Source organism: Microtus oregoni, unplaced genomic scaffold (genome assembly GCF_018167655.1).
Source record: "Microtus oregoni isolate MIOR12 unplaced genomic scaffold, Mior012 000048F_ref0000485, whole genome shotgun sequence".
NCBI classification, from domain to species: domain Eukaryota; kingdom Metazoa; phylum Chordata; class Mammalia; order Rodentia; family Cricetidae; genus Microtus; species Microtus oregoni.
In genome coordinates, this window is record NW_024543222.1 from 5,406,100 (window position 1) to 5,424,398 (window position 18,299).

Below are 18,299 nucleotides of genomic sequence, written 5' to 3' on the forward strand. Positions count from 1 at the left end.
TTCGCACTGTGGGTCATGGTACTGAATTCACGTCGTCATCAGGATTGGTGGCAAGTGTCTTTACTCTCTGAGCCATTTCTCTGGCCCCAGAAAGTATTTTCAATAATAATGCCTGGCGTTGCCAAGCTAATGGTCCAGCTGCCTTCACTCCCAGGAGGGTCTCCTCTGTGGTCCCCCCAAGCAGAAGGAACCATTGACTCTACCAGGTGTCCCCAGCCAGGAGGGAGACGAGCCACTGCCTTTCCAGTCTCTATAAACTTGACCCGCCAGCTCTCCACAGCTGGTTGCTGGATTTCTGGTTCCTGGAAATTATGAGCCGAGATTTCCTGCGGGGTCCTGAACTCCTGAGCCTAGATTTCCTGGACAGCTCCGGGTCTGGGCTCTGGCCAGGCAGTTAGCCTCAATTCGGTCAATAATAACAGGTCAGGGTAAAATGGCTGTGGATAGGAAGCCCAAATACAGGCGGGGTGGGGCTGTTAGTTGTTCACCCCATGAGCCCTGGGCAACTAAAGGATTAAAGCTGGAAACTGGGCTGTCCAATGGCCAAGGACCAAGGGACAGAAAGGAAAGGGAATTAGGAAAGAAAGACAGGGTGGGGAAGACAGAGGGAAGCACAGTCAACTTGGTGTCACCTGCTGCTCTAACAGGCCATTATGACTCTGTTCCTAATTAGTGCACGGACAGGACAGGGAGTAGGGAGGGAAGACGGGTGGATAATTCCACTCATACACACTCAAGCGATCGCCAGCGTCCACATCGCCCTGCGACTCCTACTGCCCCGCCTCCCACCCTCACACCACCACTGCTGCCGGCCCAGTACCATGCCCATCATCAAAGCTCCTTCAGTTCTTTCTGGTTTATCATCTGCAGTCAGCACCACCCCAGGACTCAGGTCAGGGGGACAGCAGCAGCCACTGTAGACAGACCCTGAGGGAGTATGGACAACTTGAGTGGTGTGCTAGCCTCTGGTCGAAGCAGGTGGCCTCTCCTCATGCTCTGTAGGGAGAACAGCACCTCAAAGCTAGGGAAGGGTTAATCCCTTGGGGAACTGGCGTGACTGCCTGATGACCATGACTCCAAGTTCAGATGGAATGAACAGGCTTCCTCATCCCGACCTTGGCTCATCTCCCACAGGGCTGGGTTCTGAAAGTCTGCATTTTCCTCCTCAGATCTGCCTCCAGCTGAGCCAGAGCATCCTGTTGTTCTCCCAGAATTCCACACTCTGTCTCTTCTATACTCAGTTGGGGCTTAAAAAAAAAAAAAACAAAAAACAGACAGGATCTATAGCCCAGGCTGGTTTCAAACTGCATATGAAGCCAAGAGTTATTTTTTGTTTGTGTTTATATCATCATCATCATCATCATTATTGTTATTTAGGCAAGATCTTTCTAAATCCTTGGCTGTCCTGGAATTTACTGTGTATGCCAAGCTGGTCTAGAACTCACAAAGATCCACTGGCCTCTGCTTTCTAAGTGCTGGGATTGAGGCATGTGTTTAACATATGCATATTTTTGGGTTGCTGGGGATGCAGTTCAGGGCTTCGTGCATGCGTGTTAGGTAAGAACTCCCAACTAAACTACATCTTCAACTTCTCACAGAGGACTCTCAGGGGAGTCTGTGAACTGAGACGTGGGAAAATCCAAGTCAAATTCTAACAACGAACACCTTCCTAACACATGGCCTGCAGAAGGCCTGGATGGGTGTGCTGTTCACAGACGCAACAGGAAGTACTGTGGACATGACATCATCAGGATCTGGCCTCTTCTGAGTGGCTGGTGGATGATGAGAGCAACAATTCCCCAGATGAGAAGGGAACTGAAGTAGCTTTAGAGACACAGCCTTGGTGTGGGAAGTCCTTCTGTATATGTGTTGCTTTTATTGGATAATAAATAAAGAAACTGCTTGAGCCTATTACAGGGCAGAACAGAGCTAGGAGGGGGTGTGGGGGGGAAACCAAACTGAATGCTGGGAAAAAGAAGGCAGAGTCAGGAGACACCATGTAGCTGTTGCCACTGGGAACAGACAATTCAGAATCTTGCGGGCCACAAGCCTTGTGGTAAAATATAAAATAACGGAAATGGGTTAAATTAAGATGTAAGAGCTAGCCAATAAGAAGCTAGAACTAATAGGCCAAGCAGTGATTTAATTAATACAGTTTCTGTGTGGTTATTTCAGGGCTGAGCAGCTAGGAACAAACGAGCGGCCTCCTACGACACAGTTCAACTTTCTAATTATCCTTAGCACTGCCACCTGGGTACCAAGCCAGTTGGGGTCTTCTCCCCACGCGGGGATTATGGCTACCTGCTCCTCACCCATGAGCTCTTTGGCCTTTTTGCTACTCTTCAGAGCAGGGATCAGATCATCTCTCACTTCCAGGATCTGGGATGGAGAGCTAGGCTACTCCGTTATAGACACAGCTCAGTAGAATTCCTGATCCCTGCCCTGTCAGCCTCTGCTGGGCCCACAGACATTTTCTCTGAACGGCTGGGGATGCAGAGGCTTCCTGAGGATTCAGACTTAAGTTCAATGGGGAGAGGTGTGGAGGCCAAAAAATGCAGGCCCATTTCCATCTTGTCTGTCCACGAGAGAGTGTGGAGACTGGCAGGTATAATTATAGCTCCTAACTCAGGAGGTGGTTGCATGGCTTTTTTGAAATTAATATAGCTCAATGCCATCACGATGAGTGGTCAGGATATGCAAATGTACTTCTGTTCCTTCTTTTGTAACTGTGAGGTCACCTAGAGAGGGCAGTCTTCAGCATATGTGACCTAGGGCATCTCAGCTACCTAGAGAACAGAATGCTAAGGATTTGATGTCTCACAGTGATAAGGCCATTGACTGTGTGAGTTAATCTTTTGTATTATGTTTAAATAAAGTCTTTTGTTACCTTCTCCCCTAGTTTACGTTGGGTACAGATTACGGCGTGAAGATACCAAGGTGACCTTTGCTAAGGCAAGGTGAAAAAAAAAAACCCTTGCACTGGATTATACAAAAGACCTGACCCTATATTAATTTGGGGATGGAGGATGTGTTTGTGCTTTTTTTCACAGGAAGAAAATAAACCTGGATGAGATGACTGCATTTACAGAAAAGGAGAGCCAGCCCCCATGACATGGTAGCTGCTAACGCCCCCACAGAGGAGTACCAGCCCTGATGACATCACAGCCGCTGATGACTCCATAGGGGAAGTGAAAAGAGATTCCTGAGCCCATGATCCTGACTTCTCATAACCACCATGCTGCAGGCCGAGGAAAGAGGTACCTGAGCCAATCATCCTGAAAACAACTGGCTGCAGTCTGACATCATCGTGGTGATGACCGGTGATTTCCAGCCTCTTGATGGACTTGCTACGCAGACCTCCTGAGTCCTGTTTACCATGGAGTTGGACCAGAAACACAGACTGAACATTTGACTGTTTACTCTTTTTTTCTGTTTTTTTTTTGTTTTTGTTTTTTTGGTTTTTTTTGTTTTTGTTTTTCGAGACAGGGTTTCTCTGTGGCTTTGGAGCCTGTCCTGGAACTAGCTCTGTAGACCAGGCTGGTCTCGAACTCACAGAGATCCGCCAGCCTCTGCCTCCCGAGTGCTGGGATTAAAGGCATGCGCCACCATCGCCCGGCTTTGTTTTGTTTTTTTGAGACAGGGTTTCTCTATAGTTTTGGAGCCTGTCCTGGAACTAGCTCTTGTAGACCAGGCTGGCCTTGAACTCAGAGATCCGCCTGCCTCTGCCTCCCAAGTGCTGGGATTAAAGGTGTGCACCACTACCACCCAGTCGAACGCTTTACTCTTTGGGACACAGAACTCATTTTGACAGTGTGATATTGTATCAGCTGTTGAAATATTGGACCTGAGAACTGAGACCTAAACTTTCCCCTCGGGGGAAAAAGGACTCATTACAAGGAGTGTGAAGCCCTCTTCAGTATGAGGAGGGTGGCCTAAGGGTGTGGCTGCTGCTCAGAGACTGGACAGTTACTTAAAAGCAGCAATGCTGCTGGACTCTCACACATCAGAAAAACTTTTCTTGTCTTTTGATTGCAATGGATTTAAGAGAATTGTGATAGGACAAATTGTGGGTTTATTGTTAATTTCCATTCTAGAATTATGGTATTGACCGGTTAATGTTTGTAGCTACTTTAGTTCCCCATAAGTTAAGTTTTGACATTTCCTATGAGCACTTGGATTTGACATATTTGATAAGAAATTTAGATTTTTTTTGTGTGTGTGTGTGTGGTTTTTCGACACAGGGTTTCTTTGTAGCTTTGGAGCCTGTCCTGGTACTAGCTCTTATAGACCAGGCTGGCCTTGAACTCACAGAAATCCGACTGCCTCTGCCTCCCAAGTGCTGGGATTAAAGGTATGAGCCACCACTGCATGGCAAGAAATGTAGATTTTGATACAGTAAAAAAATGGTTAAAAAGTGCTCTACACCAACTGAAAAGGACATTCCCAACCCTGATGATCCCCCTCTCTTTTAATTAGGAGACTGTAGTCATTAGCAGCATGATTATTCACAAAACACTACCTTATTACAGATGAACTCTCTTGACAAAAAAAAATTGTCTCTGAGACACGGAGCCCAAAAGTATTTTTCTCCCTTAATCCTATGTTTACAGAGGTAGGCAGTCAGTGACGGGTCTGATCCTCTCCCTGCCCCAGGCACCTAAGACTAAGACTTGGACTTGCATAATTAGGATGCTGTTTCAAAGGGCGAGCCTGGGAAATGGGGAAGTGTTCGCCTAAGGCGGATGATCATCTGTCCTGTTGCAGAAGCACAGGCGTTATTAAAATTAATAAAAAAGAGGAATTGGGGGCTGGAGAGATGGCTCAGAGGTTAAGAGCATTGCCTGCTCTTCCAAAGGTCCTGAGTTCAATTCCCAGCAACCACATAGCGGCTCACAACCATCTGTAATGGGGTCTGGTGCCCTCTGCTGGCCTTCAGGCATACACACAGACAGAATATTGTATACATAATAAGTAAATAAATAAATAAATAAATATTAAAAAAAAAAAAGAGGAATTGTAGAGACCAAAAAAATGCAGGCCCGTTTCCACCTTGTCTGCCAGTCAGAGAGTTTGGAGACTGACAGGCATAATCGCACCTCCTAACTCAGGAGATGGTTGCCTGGTTCTTTTGAAATTATGATAACTCAATGTGCCGGGTGGTGGTGGTGCGTGCCTTTAATCCCACCAGAGGCAGACAGGCTGGTCTCTGTAAGTTCAAGGCCAGCCTGGTCTACAAGAGCTAGTTCTAGGCCAGGCTCCAAAACTACTGAGAAACCCTGTCTCAAAAAACAAACAAACAAAAAAAGATAGCTCAATGCCCAATGCCATAATGATGAGTGGTCAGGATATGCAAATGTACTTCTGTTGTAACTATGAGGTCACCTATAGAGGGCGGTCTTCAGCATATGTGACCTAGATCACCTTAGCTACCTAGAGAACAGAATGCTAATGATTTGAAGTCTCAGAGTGAGAAGGCCATTGACTGTGTGAGTTAATCTCTTGTTATCATGTTAATAAAGCCTTTTGTTACCTTCTTCCCCAGTTTACATTGGGTATAAAAGCTGTGGTAAAATAAATGCAGGTGATTTCAGGATTTCAATAATCCCTGTAAAACCCTCCTGGTACTGTCTTATGATTCTTGTCTTATTGTTTGATGTGTGTTCGTATTCTTTACTTAAATTTCTTCAATTCCCACGCCTCTATCCCGGTAAGAAGTATACATGTTGAGGCCGGTCCTTGACAGAGAAGATGAGGAGGATCAGCATCTCAGAAGAATAGGGACTTCTAAGGTGCCCAAAGTCCCCAGGCAGACGCCAGGAGTGGTAACACACAACTGTAATTCCAGATCTTAGGGTGGGAGGCAGATGGATCACCAGCTGGAAGCTAGCCTCAATTACACTGGGGTACTCGCCTCAAAAATAAATTAATTGATAAGTGAATGAATAGGAGGGGCGAGTGGGGATGTAACTTGTTGGTAGAGTGCTTCCCTAGCACGTGGGAAACCTTGGGTTCAGACCCCAGCACTCCATAGACAGGGCATGGTGACACAGACCTGTAATCCCAGCACTGGGGAGGTAGAGGCCAGAGTATCAGAAGTTCAATATCTTTGCTGTGTGGTGAATTCAAGGCAAATCTGAACTACATAAAACCCTGTCTCCAATCAATCAATCAATCAATCAATCAAGAGCTGGCAAGATGGCTCTGCAATTAAGAGCACTTGTTGCTCTTTTATTTTTTTTAAATATTTTATGGTTTATTTAACTTTTTTTTTTATGTGCATTGGTACAAAGGTGTCAGATCCCCTGCAACTGGATCTTCAGACAGTTGTGAGCTGCCATGTGGGTGCTGGGAATTGAACCCGGGTCCTCTGAGAGAGCAGTCAGTACTCTTAACCACTGAGCCATCTTTCCAGCCCCGCACTTGTTGCTCTTGCAGAGGGCAGGGGTACAGTTTCCATCACCTTCAGGGTGGCTCCCATCTCATCTCTAACTCCAGTTCCAAGGGCATCTACTCCCCTCTTCTTGCCTCTTCTAGTCAGAAAGAAAAAAAAAATCCCAGGAAGCAAGCAGAGCCGGTCTTTCTCAGGAAAGTTCTAGATCACAGAACGTGCTTACCAAGTGGCCTGCTCATCAGATGGTCTGCTCCTCTATGCCCTGGTTTTCTTGCTAGGTCCCAGCACACAAAGAGTCATTCCTGGAGCCTAACTGGCCATTTCCAGCCTATCTACACACGTGTGTAAACACACACACTGATCCTAAAGTCCACACTGGGACTTTCCCATGCGTTTTCCAGTCTCCTCTGCTCAGGGCCTTTAGCTCTCTTCTTCTCTGTTTTATAGGGCAACAGTCCTTAGACACCCATCATCTCAAGACCGTTTGCCTAGTGATTGCATCACTGGGTCTGGCTATGTCTTCTGCAAACGCCTGCACTGTGCGTGTTCTGTAGAATAACTCATGGGATTACATGCATGTGAAGGGGGAATCTCATCTGCCTGTGCTCACACAGTCATACAACTGGAATCCCACCCAGGAATAGTAATGCCCCTGCCTCACACTATGTTGGCTTTAGAGATGCCTAAGTCACTGCTGCCCTGCTTATCATATCTTCCAGGTCCTGGCACAACACTCAGCCTCAAATTAAGTTTGCTGAACACCAAGATGACTTACGATAGAAGGCACCCAGTCTACACTGCGAGCTCATCAGCTGCCTGACTCCAGGGCTCAGTACGAAAGAGACCCGTAGTCAGACAACAAGGGAACCTATCAATATAGGAGTGGCCTTAAATAACACCCAATGCTAGACTTCTATGAAGGCTCACCACATTCATCTCACAGGGTTTTACTTCCACTCATTGCTGGACCAGGATGGAAGCAGGGGTGGGGTAGGTACAGTGGTAATGAGAAAGAACAAAAACCAAAGGTTTGGGCTTAGGGACTGGGACTCACGGGTATTGCTGCCATCTAGCCATAGACTGGGGGTGGGTGGAGTCAGGCTTGGGCTGTGGGGGTGACGGGAGTACCCACACCACCCCTCTCCCAGCTAGGGGTCTCCTTGACCCAACTGAGGGGCTAGATTTCTTCAAGGAGAGAGGAGAAAACTATGATTGGACCCAGAGCACAGTCTCTGGGACCTCTCCACACCCCCAACACAGCTGCTGTTCGGAAACCGTATCCGTCTCTTTTCAAGCCCTGGCCGAAGGAAGACTCCCTGGAGCTGTGCCGGTAGTCACTGGTCCGCAGGGAACACGCCTTCCTTCCAGGACCAGACAAGACGTTTGTGGGGGGGGGGGGAGGGGGAGAAAGGCGCCAGGTGGGGGGCGGATAGTGCTGCATTGCCTGGGGGTGACAGTACCCACCCCCAACAGCACAAAGGGGTTCCATCCTCGCAGAAGAGCAGGTGCTGACTGCCCAAGCCTGCAAGCAGCAGGGTCATTGAAAGTTATAATTAGACTCCCTGGTACTGGCTCGTGGGCAGTGCATACATAGCACAGGGATCAGGAGCCCCAAGCCTCAGAATGAGGACTGTCTGGGAGGGCAAATAAGCCACTCGTGGGTACAGGCTAGAGAGGCTCTGCTCGGTCAGACTGCCCCACAATGGCGATCAGGAGATGGTGCCTAGCCACTGCTGGTAGAGGTCAAAGTCCGACGTGGGCACAGAGCTCTGAACTGATAATGGCCCTCTTTCCAGGTTGCCCCAACCCCTGAATCTTTGACCTAGTGAGGGAACTGACTCAGGGGCCGCTGAGGCCGCTGTGGGTTTGACCGCGGCTGAGACGGGCTGAGAGAGACTGTAGCTGGGTCTGGAAAGGGGATCAGAAGCCTGGACCTGCCCACCAAACCCGCAGCGGGAAGGCCCTGTTTATCAGGGACAACTCAGAAGTACAGAGTGTAGCTGGCACAGGAACCAAGACCTTGGAATTTCAGAGCCTAGAGGGTGTAGGGATGCCAGGACAGACAGGACAGTTGCAGGATGTCTGAGACGAGGTGAAGCCCCCTTCCTTCCTTGACTCAAACAGGTTTGGGTTCTTGGCGTCCAAGAGGTTAGTGGTGACTAGTACCGCTGCCTTTGAGAAGGGAAGAGGCAGAGGTATTGGGAGCTGGGGCTGGGAAAGTGCTCTGGACTCTGGACGCTCAAGTCAGTCTCAGGTCATCAGGACCCGGAGAAAAAGCGTCTGGTGTTGTAGTCTTCGGAAGGGAACTTCGGGGAACCCCTGCTCACCCACCTCGGCAGCCAGTCACCCTGACTCAGATGCCCCACCCCCACCGTCAGTCTCCGGGTGGCTCAGCCCCCGCCTCCTGGGCGCAGCCTCCGCGCCTTTCCACTCTTCCTCTGGGCACTCTAACTCCCATCTTTCCAGCTCTCCGAACCCCGAGGTTCCCAGCCAGGACTAGCGTTCCGGACAAGGGCCTCAGGAGAGCGGAGGGCACTAAACTGAGGTCCGAGGGGGTCTGAGACGCGCGGAGACGCGGGCTGCTGAGGCAAGAGAGGTTGGAGCAGGGACCTGGGCGCGATCAGACCAGACCAGCTCTGGTTCCCTCTTTGAGGGTCCCTTTCAGTGGCTCAGATCTGCGACGCGTGGACTTACCTCCTGGTAAGTCTCGTCACCGGGGCTGAAGGTGCTGTCCACCCGCTGCAGGCGCAGGCCGAGGTGTGGGACTCTGTGCAGCCACACAACCCACCAGGGCGCGATGTACTCCACGCGCGCCGCCGGCATGGCTTGGAAAAGCTGCAGCCGGTCCGCTTCAAGTGCCACCGCCGCTACTACCGCCCGGCTCTGGACGCGATCGGGTCCCGCCCCGCCTCGGCCCCGCCCCAAGTCCAGCCCAAGGCTAGGACACGCCCCGCCCTGCACAAGGCTCTTACCCTAGGCCCTGGCTGATTTCTCCTTCAGGACCCCTTCCTGCACATACACACCCGCTCCAGAAATTAGACCCCAAAGCGTCCACTGATCCGATGGGCGAAAAAGGTGTGAAGAGAAGTGAACGTCAGTCCCTAAACTGTGAGGCCTTGCTAGCACAGCAAGATTGTGGACACTTAGCCAGGCGGTGGTGGCGCACACCTTTAATCCCAGCACTCGGGAGGCAGAGGCAGGCAGATCTCTGTGAGTTTGAGACCAGCCTGGTCTACAGAGCTAGTTCCAGGACAGGCTCCAAAGCCACAGAGAAACCCTGTCTCGAAAAAAAAAAAAAAAGATTGTGGACATTTGATGGTGTATGCCTTAGGATGGGAAGGCAAAAAAAGACCATGAGTTCAAAGGTCATCCTCAGATTGGTAGTGAGTTGAAGGCCAGCCTAGGCTATGTGAGTCCTATCTTAAAAAAGGAAAGAGAAAGAGAGAGAGAGAGAGAGAGAGAGGAAAAAGACCACAAAGTGGCCAGTGGACACATAATTAGTAATTTTGGCCTAGGAGGCTGGGTTAGTCCTAAATTCATCCTTCCATTATTTTCTTTTCTAGACCACATCTCACTACGTAGTGCTGGCTGCCCTGGAACGTAGACTAGGCTAACCTTGTAATCAGAGGCCTCTGCCTGGGATTAAAGGTGTGTGCCGCCCACACCCAGATTGTTTATTGCAGTTGGGGTTAGAACTCAGGGTTTTGGGTACATCTTGCATCTCTGTTTTTTGGTTACAATCTGGCACACACCTTTAATCCCAGCATTTGGGAGGCAGAGGTGGGCAGATCTCTGTGAGGCCAGCTTGGTCTACAAGAGCTAGTTCCAGAACAGACTCCAAAGCTACAGTACAGAGAAACTCTGTCTTGAAAGAAACAAAAAAAGAGGCAGGTAGTGGGCAGGTAAGGGTCAGCGGGACACCTGTGAGGTGGCCAAAGGGTCAAATCTGGGTCAAGCTTGGTTGGGAACAGTGGTGGGTAGTCAGCTGGAGGCCACTTGGCGCTGTAAGCCGAGGAGACCCCGGAGGGTCTAGCTCGGAGAGTCCACTAGGTGCTGCTCGTGTCCTGGAAATGGCGAAGGACACATGTACTGCTGGTGGGAGAACAGTTGTGGGATCTCGATCCCTTTAGCCAATGGCTTTTGGGGATTACGAACCCCATGGCCTGGTCTTGTCTGTGGATGTGACAGTTTAAAGACTGAGGGAAACGGTCCCACACTCTCTGGCTCCCACACTGGTTGGAGCGGTGCGGGTGGCTTGTTCTTCACCCCTGGGCAGAACAAGCGGCAAAGGCAGCCTGATCAGAGGTGATGTCTAACTCAGTCTGTGTCAGTTTGAGTGTTTATCCCTATTTTACACCTAAATTCTTGAGAACCATTAACAGACTCTCATGGCATCTTGAAACAGAGAACAGACGCCCTTGCTCCATCCTGCTCTGCCCGGCCACTTGGGGCCCCTCCTCACCATCGCTCCATCCTGTAGTTGCTGAATCTGGTTAAACATTTATTATGCAGTGCCCTGCTTGCATGTGTGCATGCAGGCCAGAAGAGGGCATCAAATCTCATTAAAGATGGCTGTGAGCCACCATGTGGTTGCTGGGAATTGCTTAACCTGAGCCACCTCTTCAGTCCCCAGTGCTTCAGAACCCTACATTGGCATGTTTGGGGGGCGGGGATGGAGTTTGGGGATGCCTCCTGAGGGGACTAAGTGAAAGGGGAGTTGTGTCTCAGGCGGATTCTGAGTGGCAGATGGGAATCTTGTGGGATCAAGGACCAGTAGGTAGGGGAGAAAGGGAATTAGGACAGGGAAAACCTGGAGCACAGACAATGACAGGATGAGCAGCTGCAGGGAGCAGCTGGAAATATTCTGTGCAATTGAGCAGAGGTTAAGATTCGTAGGTGGTGGTGGCGCATGCCTTTAATCCCAGCACTCGGGATCTCTGTGAGTTCGAGGCCAGCCTGGTGTACAAGAGCTAGTTCCAGGACAGGCACCAAAGCTACAGAGAAACCTTATCAAAAAAAACAAAACAAAACAAAACAAAAACCCCAAAGATTAGTAGATCTACACCCAGAAGGGTGAGTCTGTTTCTTTCCATCTTTATCCCTCCTACCCCTACCTTGAGGGTTTCTCAGTGACAGCCATGACTGTGCTAGAACTCACTCTGTAGATCAGGCTGACCTCAAACTCACAGATCTGCCTGCCTCTTGAGTTCTGGGATTAAAGGTGTGCACACCTGGCTTTTTTTTTTTTTTTAAATATTTATTTTGTATACAATATTCTGTCTGTGTGTATGCCTGAAGGCCAGAAGAGGGCACCAGACCCCATTACAGATGGTTGTGAGCCACCATGAGGTTGCTGGGAATTGAACACAGGACCTTTGGAAGAGCAGGCAATGTTCTTAACCTCTGAGCCATCTCTCCAGCCCCCCTGGCTCCCTTTTTCTAAGACAGGGTCTTGTTAGGTAGCCTAGGCTGACCTTGAGTATGTTACTCATCCTGATTGTTTCCCAGGTACTGAGATCACAAGTGTATTCTGATATATGTAAATTATAGAAACATCTGGCATGGTGACCTATGCCCATGGGCATGAGATTGCAGCACTCAGGAAGTGGAGGGTCACAAGCTCAAGGCAGCCCAGGCAATGTGGGAGGGCCTCAAAAGAAAGCCCCTTTACCCTGTCCCCCCCCCAAAAAATAGTACAATAGGAAGTAGAGAAAAGGGAACGGACAGGGAGTGAGGCTGGTTGAAGCAAGTAAGGGGCAAACACGCCTTCAGCCTCTGAACCTGATACAGCCAGCCCCTTCAGTCAGAAAATCCGGAGGTGCTGCCCAGTGTCCTGCATACCTGTCCTCAGTGGCCCCAGGATAATACTGTTCATGTCCCCAAATAGTAACTTTTATGATTTTGAGCCTGATGCAGAGTCAGAGGATTTGCACTGCAGCAGCCAAGTTCTGAGCTTTCCCTCAGGGTTATGGCATGGCCACCGTGTGGAGCTCAGGAGACCAGAGTCCGCTGAGCATCTAGCTGTTCCCGGTATACGGAGGCAGAGGTGAGGGGAAGCCAACCACTGCAGAGCTCAGGGCGACCTACACTGACAAACACTAGCTGGAACCTTAGCAGGGTGCACTGCCACCTGAGGGCACAAAGGCATCATTGAGTCTCTAGAGCCAGCCTGGACCACAGAAGCACCCTACGTGATTCAGGCTTGCCAGGGTAGGACGCACGGCATGAAAAGGCGCCTTCAGTGGACCACAATGCCAGACAAATCCTGTCAGGCTCCTAGGAGCCAGGGAGTCTTTGAGAAATATGCTGCAAACAAACAAAAAAGCCAAAGCTGTAAACTGTCCTAGAATCCGTTAACACCACGGGTTCTATCCCGTCCCACCCACTCCCGGGATAAACAAAGCCATCTTCCATGAGCTCACAGCGCCCGCAAACTCTCCAGCAAGCACATCACTTCCGTTATAACCTACTGAAGTATTCAATAGCCCTCTGCTGTACATTTTTTTTTTTTGGTTTTTCGAGACAGGGTTTCTCTGTGGCTTTGGAGCCTGTCCTGGAACTAGCTCTGTAGACCAGGTGTACATTTTAAAAGCAGAGAAAGAACCGACAACCTTAACGCATTAAATACGGTAGGCACTCACCTCACCTACAGCCCCTGAACTCAGGTGGAGACAGGAGGATGGGATTCATGCCAGCTTGGGATCTTATCTCCAACAGCCCCCCCCCCACCAGTTATGTGGCTCATTCACATTACTGTAATAGGGTGCCACCTGGTGGTGAACCCAGTGTGGTTGAAAGCCACTTTGCTGGACAGAACAGTTAACTTTGCCCTGTTTTTTGAAAATTCTTGAAAACTGTCTACCTACTCAAAAAAAAAAAAAGTGTCATTTTGCTTGCTTGCATGTATGTGCACCGTGTACAATGCAATGCCTGGAGGCATTGGAGCCCCACTTCTTCCTGCTCCCAGGCTGTTCATGGGAGACACCCTCCCACAGATTCTGTCCTGCATTCACCCCACTGACCCCCGACTTTCCTAAGTCTCACAGTGGGAACACTTCTTTCCAGTGCACCCAGGGGATATTCCAAGGGCGAACGTCCAAGGAGGACGGGCACACTGCTCAGCCTACAATCACTACAGAAGGTAGCCCGTCCCACAGACCACTTTCCAGCCCTGGGAGCATACACTGCCTTCTACCAGAGCGACATCACTTCCCATTAAAGACTGAGGACACATATGATTTTTTAGAGTTTTTAATAGTCAAACACAGAGGTCTGCTTCATTTCAGCTCCTTTACTGCCAAGCCTGGGGAAAGAAAGAAAGATGGTTGACACAAAGGGTCCCCGCAGACCTAGCCCACTGCATCGCACAGGCTCCTCCCTCTGCAAATTTGGGATTATCCCAGAGTAGGGGCTTGTGAGGATTAAATCAACTATAAACTGCCTAGGGCCAAGGAGGCTATTTTAGGGGGATCAGACAGAATCACAACCATGCCCCAGCACCGATCACAGCAAAGACAAACACCCCCCACAAAGTGGCTCTCCTAATCCTGGGGATGACTCGAAGCAGGGACCTGGCCACCTTCACCAATCACTGTCTCAGGCTTACTTACCAGGGGGCAGGGACTGTTTCAGTTTCTCGGCTTTCTCCTTGTCTGTGATGACCAGGGTGTAAAGGTACCTGCTGCAGCGAACCTTGAACTTCACATTATCCTTGTTCTTCTTGATCTTGACAGCTGCCAAAGAGACCAGAATGAAGGATGAAGCCGAGGGCCTGGAGAGATGGCTCAGCAGTTAAGAGTACTGGCTACTCTTCCAGAGGTCCTGAGTTCAATTCCCAAATACAAACCATGGCGGCTTTTACCATCTGTAATGAGATGTGGTGCCCTCTTCTGCCGTGTAAGCATGCATAATAAATAAATCTTAAAAAAGAACCGGTAGAGAACCACACAGGTCATGTGCCTTACATTCCTGAGGGTGGTACAGAACGAATGACCACAACTGGTCAGACAGCCGAACAAGCCCCCACCTCCTCGTTCTTTCCCTGACTTCAAACGCTGACCATACTGGAAAACTACATTTTCCTCTGTATACCTATTGGGTCTTGGAGCTTACTCAATTCATTGCGCATGCACACGAAATCCACACTTGGCACCCTAAAAACAGCATCTCGGAACACTCTAAAATAACCTACGACAACCCTTTAAAGGGATAGTCTGTAAAGGAGGCGAAGGGGCCATCTGCTGGAATTAACACCCTTCTAGCAGCCCACTTCTGGAAACCAAGCACTCTGCACACAGGAATACTGTGGACACGCAGAGCCCCCTTTAGGGTACTCTATTTCAGTGTGCAGGGAAGCTTTTCCTGAATTTTTGTGGAATGTGGCTCTTAAAAAATTCTTTCGGGGTGGTGGTGCACTCCCTTAATCCCAGACTTAGGAGGCAGAGGCAGGTGGATCTCTTGAGTTTGAGGCTAGTCTGATCTACAGAATAAATTCCAAGACAGGAAGAGCCCTGTAGAGAAACCCTGTCTCTAACTACCTGCCCCCCAACCCTTATTAACTTTGTAATTATATGTAAATGTGTGTATCTGTGTAAGGCAGGGGCATGCGAATGCAGGTGCCTGGAGTCCAAGGATGCTGGGAACCAAACTGCAAGAACATTAAGGGCCATTAACTCCCACCCCCCTTTTCTCTGTGTAACAGCTGACTGTCCTGGAATTTAGACATCTTCAGAGATCTGCCTCTATTGGGATTAAAAGCATGTACCACCACCTGGTCAAGGCTCTTAACTCTTAATCCATCTCCCCAGTCCCAGTTTCCTGGTCCTGTACTGCACAATAATCTTGTGACTTCAGCTCAGACAAGTTCCAGCTGCACTCAAATCCAAACCATACTGGTTGTGTTTCAAAGTGGAGACATTTCCAAATGCACAGCACGCATCTGCTTCCTAGAGTGGGCCATTCTGGGTACCTGTCAAATCCCCGGCTCCAAGTTCCTTGCAAACCTTTCAGATACTACCTACAACTCCCAGCTATAAAAGCCACGAAGCGCCTCATGCTTCAAAGACTAGTGGCACAGGATCAGCGTGCATTCTCAACTCCATCTGTCAGTAACTGCTCCCGGGACAGGGCATTTCACAGGAAGCACTGGGGCTCAGAGCCTGCTCAAGGCACTAGCTACGCCGACTTTTATACCAGGTCCAGACACCAAGACCACAGCATTCTTTGCTGCACTGCCTCTGGCAGCTACTGCAGCCCCAAAATTTAAGTTAAACAGTATTTCTGGATGTGACCGAGTTTTTCAGACAGGGTCTCATGTAGCTGGGCAGGTCCTGAATCCACTGTGTGGCTGAGGAGAACCTTGAATGCTCCTGATCCTTCTGCACCTGCCAAAAGTGCTGAGGTTACTTACAGGGGTGCTCGACCATGCCATTTACCCAGTGCTGGGAAGTGAACCCAGGGCCTCAGGAGTGCTAAGTAGATGCTTGCAGACCCTCTGGCCCCCGGCATTATTTTAAGGCCAGCCATACCATGCATGATACAGCAATTCCACTTCTGAGTCAATACCCAAAAGAAATAAATGCAGAACCAGGCTGAAATTGTGCAAGCAGCCCCATGTCCATGAACTCAGTGTGGTCCCCTCACAGTGGGAATGCTGATCTGTAATACCAACCAACACTTGGGAGGCAGAGGCAGTTCAAGCTCAAAGAAGAGACACCAGTGAGACAGTTGAGTGGATTAAGGTATCTGCCGCCAAATCCAGGGGCTTGAATTTAGTTCCTGAGACCCACCCAGTAGGGGAACCAACTCCTGCAAGTTGTCTCCTGACCTCCACCAGTGCATACGTACGTAATAAAGAGAAATGCAAAACGGACATAACAAATCCTCACACTTGGGAGGCTGAGAAAGGACCTCTGAGCTCTAGATCTGAGGTCAGCCTGGGCTACAAAATGAACACTCAGGGCCCACACAGCCTGTTCCTAAAAACAAAACCCACCAGAAATCAGGCTCAAAAACAGACCTCTAAACACTTAATTCAATTTCTTAACACGTGCAGGAACTTGATGGGTCTGCTGAGATGTCCTCAACAACCCAGAGGCAAAACCTCAAACCTGGTCCTGTGCTCACGGAAGGAAAACAACATCACCTACGACAGAGCTGGGACACAGAAGGTAGTGTCCAGATGGAAAACACAAGCAAACACTGGCTGATACCCGGCGGGAGACATCCTTCCCACCAGTGGGAAGGACTGGTGGCCACCAGCCCACACAGCAGCAGATCAAAGGCAACGGACTGTTTGGAATAAGAGGGAACACCTACGACCTCTGCAGCCCATTCAAAAGGCTCTTCCTGTCCAACATAACAGGACAACTGTTCTGCTTCCATTCCCGATCTGGATCTTTTAAAGAGGTATCTGAGAGGAAAAGGAAGCCACACGGGGTTATCTCACACAGCAGAAAAATACTCCTTTCTTCCTGTTATGTGAGATAATGCCACCCAGGATCTTTTATTAGACACATCCTCCCAAACATCCTTTATATGGGCAATCCCCTCCTTGTGTATAAAAGAACAATACAAAACCAGCAGGAGCTGACAAACTGCTTACTTCAGTTACCCGTTCTTGAGACAATGTAGCCTTGGAGAACCTTGAATTTTCCCGTCCTTTTATCTCTGCCTCCCAATCGCCTGCGCAAGCGGTCTGGCTTCCTGCACGCTGGACTAGCCGTCCACTACGCCCCCATCCCCGACTTTGGATCCCTCCATGTAGGCCAAACATGGTCGTGGATGCTCAATCCTCTGACCTCTGCCTCCGGCGATTGTACCGGCACGGGCCACTTTACACTGGCTCAGGCTTCAGATTCATTACCTTTCCCCTTTATTTGAAAACTGAGGGGCTGTTACACGTGGATGACGCTTCTGTTTTGGGACAAGGCCTCACTAGGCAGCCCTGTCTGGCCTCTAACTCACAGATACCCTCCTGTCTCTACCTCGTGGGTTCGGCAAGGTACTTAAAGAGAGCGCGCGCTGAGATCACGTGTGTGGTTGGTCCACCGTGCAGAACAGGCGTTGCAGACCATATATATCCCCACGCTTTCCTGGGAGAATCTGCTTTCTAGAGGCGCCCGATCCCCCTCCTCCTCCCCGCCATCCTGAGCCTTCTGGAAACCCACTCACATTTGGCATCCTTCCGCCGGGCCGTCAGCAGGAAGTCCTTGATTTCCTCAATTTTCCGAGGCTGCAACACAGGAGAAACAGAGAGTGAGCTCGGGGGACACCAGCATCCTGGGGACGCTCAAACCCGCCCGGGTCCCTCGTCCCGGACTCACCATGGCGACGGGCGCTCGGCGCTGGAGACCGTACCTGTGAGGAGCAGACCTCCGCGTTAACCGGCTGCGAGCCTGCCTCCCCACCCCGCTCCGCCGCACTTCCTCCTCCTCCCTCACGCGCTCCCCGCAGACCCGAGCTCCCCAAGCCCTACCCGGCTGCGGATTACCTCGGATTTAACCCCCGTCCCCGACTACCCCAAAGACTCACAGCGGCCAGAACCGAAGGGAACGGAAAAAGAGCGAAGCTTCCGCTTCCGGGCGGTTAAGCCCGCCCAACAGAGGAAATTGAGTACAGTGTCTGCAAAGGGCCAAGATCCATGTACGCGTTCATACTTTACATTTCATCAGCCCTGCCCTCTTGTGGTTCAGATTAGTTCAGATTAGTAGTTCCGTTTCTTTCCTTTTTTTTTTTTTGTTTTTTTTTTTTTGTTTTTTCGAGACAGGGTTTCTCTGTGGTTTTGGAGCCTGTCCTGGAACTAGCTCTTGTAGACCAGGCTGGTCTCGAACTCACAGAGATCCGCCTGCCTCTGCCTCCCGAGTGCTGGGATTAAAGGCGTGCGCCACCACCGCCCGGCAGTAGTTCC

At 50.0% G+C, this 18,299-nt stretch overlaps 2 protein-coding genes across 3 annotated transcripts in view; both read right to left on the minus strand.

The window, feature by feature from the left end:
* Ttyh2 (tweety family member 2) overlaps positions 1-9,253 on the minus strand; it is a 49,909-nt gene extending 40,656 nt beyond the window's left edge. The window contains exon 1 of the mRNA XM_041636175.1: positions 9,086-9,253. Coding sequence (XP_041492109.1) covers positions 9,086-9,214 — 129 coding nt within the window. The 5' untranslated portion in view covers positions 9,215-9,253. The remainder of the gene's footprint in view (positions 1-9,085) is intronic.
* A 4,373-nt stretch (positions 9,254-13,626) lies between these two features.
* On the minus strand, positions 13,627-18,035 carry Rpl38 (ribosomal protein L38). Of its 2 annotated transcripts, none has more exons than XM_041635984.1 (5): positions 17,924-18,035; positions 17,716-17,749; positions 17,564-17,624; positions 14,002-14,124; positions 13,627-13,694 (listed from the first exon to the last, which is right to left on the minus strand). In XM_041635984.1, the coding sequence occupies exons 2-5, from the start codon at positions 17,716-17,718 to the stop codon at positions 13,669-13,671; spliced, it is 213 nt and encodes a 70-aa protein (XP_041491918.1). In that variant the 5' UTR covers positions 17,719-17,749; positions 17,924-18,035; the 3' UTR covers positions 13,627-13,668. The 2 variants fall into 2 exon arrangements, with proteins under 2 accessions (XP_041491918.1, XP_041491919.1); XM_041635985.1 differs by having other exon boundaries at positions 17,883-17,934.
* Between the last annotated feature and the right edge of the window lie 264 nt (positions 18,036-18,299).

Coding starts and splice junctions, on each gene's coding strand:
- Rpl38 (XM_041635984.1), bottom strand. Junction 14,125..17,563: donor CCGGCGGAAGGATGCCAAAT/GTGAGTGGGTTT, acceptor TCTCTTTGGCAG/CTGTCAAGATCAAGAAGAAC. Junction 13,695..14,001: donor GAAACAGTCCCTGCCCCCTG/GTAAGTAAGCCT, acceptor TTCTTTCCCCAG/GCTTGGCAGTAAAGGAGCTG.